The sequence below is a fragment of the Hevea brasiliensis genome, chromosome 8 (genome assembly GCF_030052815.1).
Source record: "Hevea brasiliensis isolate MT/VB/25A 57/8 chromosome 8, ASM3005281v1, whole genome shotgun sequence".
Lineage (NCBI taxonomy): Eukaryota > Viridiplantae > Streptophyta > Magnoliopsida > Malpighiales > Euphorbiaceae > Hevea > Hevea brasiliensis.
Window position 1 is genome coordinate 16,424,362 of NC_079500.1, and position 6,872 is coordinate 16,431,233.

The following is a 6,872-nucleotide window of genomic DNA, read 5'->3' on the forward strand; positions in this document are numbered from 1 at the left end:
TAACTTGTGAATGTAATCAAATATTTTGAATGCAATGGGAATGAATTTATTTAACTGTTTTGAAAATGTTATGAACTGTGGAGATTGAATGGAAATTGTATGGTCACTGCTGATTCCTTGGCATATTTCAGATGATCATGAAAATTTTGCAAGAGACTAAGACACGCCAAGACAAAACGAAGCAGCATTAGCACTAAGGTACGGTTGACTCTGACTAGAATTTGATTTGGAGGCTTTATAGTATTGGAGACAACTCCCACTACCACCGAGCTAAAGTTCACGGGTTGATATGTATTGGTATTGTAGCTAGTATCCGGGCATCTATCTCATAGTACATGACGTAGAGATTTAAACTTGACAATTCCAACATTTTCAAAAAAAAAAAAAAATTGATTAGTTATTAGTTAATAAATATACTACTACTAACAAAGTGGGATAGATTATTCATGTAAAATACCAAATATATAGGGCTGATCCAAAGCTAAAAATCAACATTTGAACAAGTATTATATGTCAATTGCCACAACTTGTCAAAAAGAAAGCAACAAGATAGACTCCTTGGTAAGAGAAAATATGAATAATTGTAACCATTGTTTCATGTATAGTGGACACAGCGTGTTAGAATTAAGAGCACATATCACCAAGTGAAGTAATGAAATCATAGATTTCTTTAGTCTTTTCCGACTCATCTGATTTGTCCTTCAAATACCTGCCACTGTCTTTCCAGGTCGAGCAGGCCCCAGGAGTATGAGTCCGATCCAAAAAGAAAGCAACTATAAGCGCAACAGTGGGCGGGGATGAGAAAATCACTTGCATTATGTCATTGAACTGGAAGCAAAGAAATCACAAGAGCTTCATCATTGAATTATGAATCTGAAATTGTTTAATGAGCTATATTTTACACAATTAACAGAAAGCTACATTTGAAACACACGTACCCAGGTGGTTCCTGTGTTAACAGGTCCATGACCAGAAAGAAAAACGTATTCCTTGAAGTATTGAGGCACAGAGAGGCCCATGAAGAGAGAAAAGCCTAGAATGAGCTTTGATCTGAAGCTATTCACGTTACAGAACTCGAGATATTGAAGCCCAGCTGAAGCTGCAATAAGTGCTCATTACGTTGATTTTCAGCAATATTCAGTGTTCTAAATGATCAAGTTGAAAGAGATTGTTAGGAAATTCATCATCACTTTCAATTGTTTCTATTCTCTTGTAAAAATCCATCAGATTATCACAGTAAACATTACTTTGCAACTATTTAATTAATGAAAATGCAAAATTCAACTATATCTTTGACTGAGAAATAGAAAGGAGAGACATACCCACATAGGGGAAGAGGACAGTGTGGAGGGCTCCCACAATTGGCAGTGGTATTGAAGCGAAAAAAGCCCCAACTTTTCCTGTTAGAGACAGATTATGACCCCATCAGATATTACATCGAGTGAGCAAAATTTTATAGTACCAAGGACCCTATGTGCAACATTGTTTCAGCAGAAATGAGATTAAAAAAAGCAACTTAAAGCTCAATAGAAGTACAAATGTAAGTAGATTGATCCAGACTAGATAAAGCTGAAAAAATGTAAAATATTGCAGTATGAGGAATACTACACCTAAAACGGAAAGGAAAACCATAAAGATTGCTGATACTATAACGACCCTCCGACTTCCTACGTGTGTTAATCCCAAAAGACCTGCATCTTCCCTATAAGTACCAAAAAATAATAATAATAATAACAATAATAATAATTAGCTCATAGCAGTAGTAGAAGAAAGACTGCTACTGCTATAAGTGTAGGACATTCACCAACTCAATACCCCCTGCAATTTTTATGTCAGCAATTGTGGATGGACAGCCATATATAGCACCAAATCCAAATCAATCTAGATGTTATAAAAACTTGTATGTAAAAAGTAAAAACACTTTTCTCCAACAAAAACAAAAACATAATACATAAGATTTTTTGAAAGTTTAAAGTCATTACACTGAAGCAGTGGAGCCATTTCCTGCGCCAAATACTGCATCTATCATAGTTCCAATTCCCTGGATGTTGATAAAAGTTGAATCAAGAGATGCAGAATTACAGAATGTTAAAGGGGTCTTAAGAGAAAATAATACAGCATCACAGGATCACTTCCACCTGAATGCCAATACCACGAGTCAGGGCATAGGGAGGTATAGGAGGAGCACCGCTTAATTTTGATGATGCATAAAATGTACCAGAAGACTGGAAAAAACATAAAATAAAATCAAATCAAGAAGATAAAGCGGTGGCCTCATGGATAGAGGATCTTTTTCAACGAACTATTGAAAAGGATCAATGAATTTCGAAGAAATACTTATATGAAAAAAAAAAAAAACCTCAATAACAGCTACAAGGGAAGCAGCCATCATTGAAAGGGCATCGCCAGCTTCAAAAATGGGAGTTCCCCATTGAAATGGATGTGGATTCTTTATCCTGCATAGAGTGAAGCAAAAATATAACTGATAGTTTTACTGAATCTGGAGCTCCCCACTTGACTGAAGCATAACTTTCAAACAAGTAAAACCAGCAAAATCACAGTAGAGATGAATTAAAATTAGTTGGTGGAATTTAAGCTTTACCAAGGAGCAGCACCAATGAGCCCAGAACTATCAGTACGACAATTCATTTGTGTTTCTTGAGTTGTATTATCATATGCACCAGCCACAGTCAAAATCTCTGCATAGGTCCATACAATTGCAACAGAAAGTATGATTGCTACTTGACCAGCTATCTCTTTTTTCGCTTTCCATATACGGGGAAGAAACTGCAATAAACGTTGATTACCAACAAGATAGAACACCAAGGGCATTAGGTAAAACCATTCTGAAAATTAAACATACATTTCAATATGTGTTATGTGCTCTCAAGCTAACTTCTTGTAATTTTTCCCTTCTCATATATGATATATCTCATCCAACTAGGTAACAAACCACATCAGGCTTTCATCAAAGTCACTTAATTTATATTGGATTTCAAGGTAATCGCTGAACTTTAATTTGCATCGTTTGTGAACTTGAATTCATATTTTAAGTGAAACATAATGTCAAATTCCTATACCTCATTATTTGGAATCCATATCTACCTAATTAATCTAATATATACTTTTCTTTTTTTATATTGGCAATTAGAGTGTAATAACCTTAATTTAAAATTATAAATTTTATAATTTTTAATTGGATTATTTATTTTTCATTTCTGTTTTTGATTGTTGATTTCGGGGTGTGTTTAATTTAGATGTTCATTTCAAAAAAATTTTTAATTTTATATTCTATTGAAAGTAATTCAATATATTTATTTAAATTCTAAATTAGAAATAAATTAAAATGTATTATAATTTTATTTGTGTCAATACTTTGAGTACATTAGTAATTTAATTTAAAGGATTATTATTTGAAATTGAATTTTAAATGTATTAGATTAGAATTGTACTAATTGAAAAGATTTTGGATTTAATTCAAAATTGGGAAATCAAAAGTTAAAAAGGGAAAATTTTTAATTTTTCGAAACAGCAATAGTAGTCCCTCTTCCCTCGAAGTTCCTTTCGCCCTTTACCCTCCCTCTAATAATCTGAAAAATTTTTAAAAATAGATAATCTATAAATTAGTCTATTATAATATTATTTCATTAAATAAATATATTTCATGAGATTATTTTTTTTAAGTTTTAAAATTTAATTTTTGAATTTTTAATTAAAATTTCTATGATTGTGAAATTCTAAAATTTTATGTTTTAGATATTTTAAAATTATTATTATTATTATTATTATTATTATTTAATTTTAAATATATTAAATTAAAATTGAACCTTGTTGAAAAAAATTTTTAGACTTGTTTAAAAGATCTAGAAAGTTTATGGATCAATTTATAATTTTATTTTTAAATTTAAAAAAAAAAAACAAAAGTTTAAAACGATCTCTCTCTCTCTCTCCTCTTTTGTCCACAGCCATAGCTTTCTTCTTCGGTCACTGTTTCCGACATTCTTACTATCAAAATGCTCATCTTTTCATGGGCATCATGTAAATACTAAGTTTGCATGATATCTGTAACAGCCCGATCCTTCTCCAGTTAGTATTGTCCGCTTTGGCCTATGGGCCTCACGGATTTGTCCCTTGGGAGGTTTCATTCCCAAAAGCGCTACCGACTGGTGAGGAAGGCTCCCACATAAATGGCCCAAATCTTTTCTTCCCGTTTCCGATGTGGGACATGAAGTTTCCACCCCAGTGCGTAGCTGGTTGAACAAGCACGTCCCAACCCCATCCCTGGGTCGTGACAAGCCCACCAGCTTCCGCCTGGTGCGTCCTCGCACCACACACCGTACTAGAGGGAGTCCAGCTCTGATACCAAATGTAACAGCCCGATCCTTCTCCAGTTAGTATTGTCTGCTTTGGCCTATGGGCCTCACGGATTTGTCCCTTGGGAGGTTTCATTCCCAAAAGCGCACGACTGTGAGGAAGGCTCCCACATATATGGCCCAAATCTTTTCTTCCCGTTTCCAATGTGGGACACGAAGTTTCCACCCCAGTGCGTAGCTGGTTGAACAAGCACGTCCCAACCCCATTCCTGGGTCGTGACAATATCATTTCTCGATTTGTGCGAATTAAGTTTCAGAAGTTTTAGCATATTTTGTCTTTTGGGCAAGATTTCTATCAAACAATAAATCCTATCAAAAATCCGAGACTACCAGCTTGTCCAATTCATCGAGAGCTTTGCAACTACACCAATTTAGAATTTTCTTGATATCAAAAATTTGATAGGTCCCATGAGCTTGCCAGTGATTTTTCTGATCTTTAATGAGTCTTTTTAATTAAATAAAAATTATATTCTAACTCTTGGTATTGTGAGCTTCGCATAGGTGCTTTCATTTTGAAGAAATTCCACCGTTGATCAGGACTGCAATTTTGGGTCAGACACACGGGCTGCTGGCAAAGTGGGTCAATATTATAGTGCTTCCCACCATTTTCAGACGTCTTGGACGCATTCCAAGTATCAGAATTAGTGTAGGCAAACCCGAACTTCAAATTCTCCTTTTTACCTAATGTTGAGTTTAGAATAAAAATCCATAAAATATTCGTGGGTAGCTAGAAAATTATATTTTCAATTGCAATAGTAGAATGGCCTTGTTAAGGACTGCAGAAAATAATTATAGAATTTTTGAGGTTAATTTAGATAATTTTTGCAAAATGTTAGTTTTAGGCTAAATAGCTAAAATGTGTAATTATATGAGAATTGTTTGGTTTGGTAGGCTCAGGAGGGGCATTGTATCGTTGTTGTGTTGTGAGCCTGAGGCCTTTGGATTAAGTAAGTGTTAGTTGGGTTGTTTTGCAAGTTAGGTAGGTCCTAAGTACAAGAGAAATTATGCCGGATTTCTGGCATAAATTTAGGATATATTTGATTCTTTAGTTCTTTGCTTTGATTCATTATTGATAAATTCTTGAACATAAATGTTTAGGTGATCCGAGTTAACCTTTCTCTTTTTCTCAGCCACCCTAGCAATACTTAGATAATCTATGAGTTTGATATTGATTTTATTTGTAATTTTAATATTATTAATTTATATTCAAGGCATGCTCATGCATTCACTTATGTGTATGTATATATTAGTTAAATGCTAGGCACGCTCTTTTACTGCTTATGTTATTGAATTTGTTTGTGAATGTTGCCTTAAAATAACTTGGAGCCTTGTGTGTATGTTGATGTGAGTATGATGTAGATATGGATATGGGTAGGACGGATAGTCACGGCTAGAGCTTGACTCGTTAGGACCCAATCCTTATATATGGATAAGTCGAAGAGAGCACAACTTTGAGTTGATCTCGCTGGCCCCCGCACTTGGATTATTAAGTAAAAGTTCTGCTTGAGTTAACCTCACTGGCAGGTATTAAATTAAGAAAGTTGTATAAGGGATCAGCTCCCATTTATGTATTGATGTGACACATGGGTGCGTGCTCTAAATTATCTTTTGTGCGAATATTGGTTAAATTGTTTGAACTATATGAACGTGTGCATTTCATACATATGAATGCATTAGATTAGATAGTTATAGAAATTATATTTAAAATCAATATCTTACTCTCTGAGTCAAACGCTCATCCCTGTTTAACTATTTTTCCTCAGGTAATAGGTAGCTTATTTTGTGATTAGCCTGCTTTCTTTCCCCACAGGTTTAAGCATATATATTTTGATTTACTGTTATTGTCCTTTAATTAAATCTAGAACTCCACATAGACCAATAATTGTATTTTTCTATTTGGGGTTGTAATAAATTAAATTCTAGAGTTGTAAGATTAATTATGTGAGATTACATAGATGTATATAATGTTTATTATTATTGATGGAGGGAGCTTAGCTCCCAAATGTTGATTTATTTGTTCTGGAGGATAGTGAGGGTGAGCTGAGCTTTTCAAATTATTGATTATATTTTGTTTACAGGTCAGGTGAGTTAATGCTCCCTATTGAATAGTCCAGTTTAAGGCTGAACTCTGTCTATTTATTTTTTTTGAAATTGGGCTATCTGAATGGGCTTTATGAATGGATTAGAAATAGTTAGGCTTATTGCAGGCTTCGGAGGCCTTAAACTGACCTAAGTCCTAGTGCCAGTCTGGTCTAAAAATCAAGTCATGACACCCTAATCGTCACACCATTCTTCCCTTTCTTGGCGTGACCCCTTAGATGATGAGGCTTTTGGCATCTCCATCAATCTCTGACAACTTCCCTTAGGCCATGAATGATGGCTAAAAGCAGCAGTAACTACGACAGGAATCAAGGAGAGAGAGAGAGACAGATGTGCCAGTGAGATAACAACTTCATGATGTGATTTCATTGTCATCTAGTGGTCTTTTCTAGTGATTCC

The 6,872-nt window shown here is 34.4% G+C and overlaps 1 protein-coding gene across 1 annotated transcript; it reads right to left on the reverse strand.

The window, feature by feature from the left end:
* Positions 1 to 440: 440 nt before the first annotated feature.
* On the reverse strand, positions 441 to 2,847 carry LOC131182494 (nucleobase-ascorbate transporter 4-like). The gene is made up of 8 exons (XM_058152053.1): positions 2,603 to 2,847; positions 2,360 to 2,456; positions 2,139 to 2,225; positions 1,983 to 2,041; positions 1,611 to 1,702; positions 1,323 to 1,400; positions 939 to 1,099; positions 441 to 828 (listed from the first exon to the last, which is right to left on the reverse strand). The coding sequence occupies exons 1-8, from the start codon at positions 2,830 to 2,832 to the stop codon at positions 625 to 627; spliced, it is 1,008 nt and encodes a 335-aa protein (XP_058008036.1). The 5' UTR covers positions 2,833 to 2,847; the 3' UTR covers positions 441 to 624.
* Positions 2,848 to 6,872: the final 4,025 nt, after the last annotated feature.

Coding starts and splice junctions, on each gene's coding strand:
- LOC131182494 (XM_058152053.1), bottom strand. CDS start 2,832: ATGCCCTTGGTGTTCTATCTTGTTGGTAATCAACGTTTATTGCAGTTT. Junction 2,226..2,359: donor CCCTTGTAGCTGTTATTGAG/GTTTTTTTTTTT, acceptor TGTTTTTTCCAG/TCTTCTGGTACATTTTATGC. Junction 1,100..1,322: donor TGTCCTCTTCCCCTATGTGG/GTATGTCTCTCC, acceptor CACTTATTGCAG/CTTCAGCTGGGCTTCAATAT.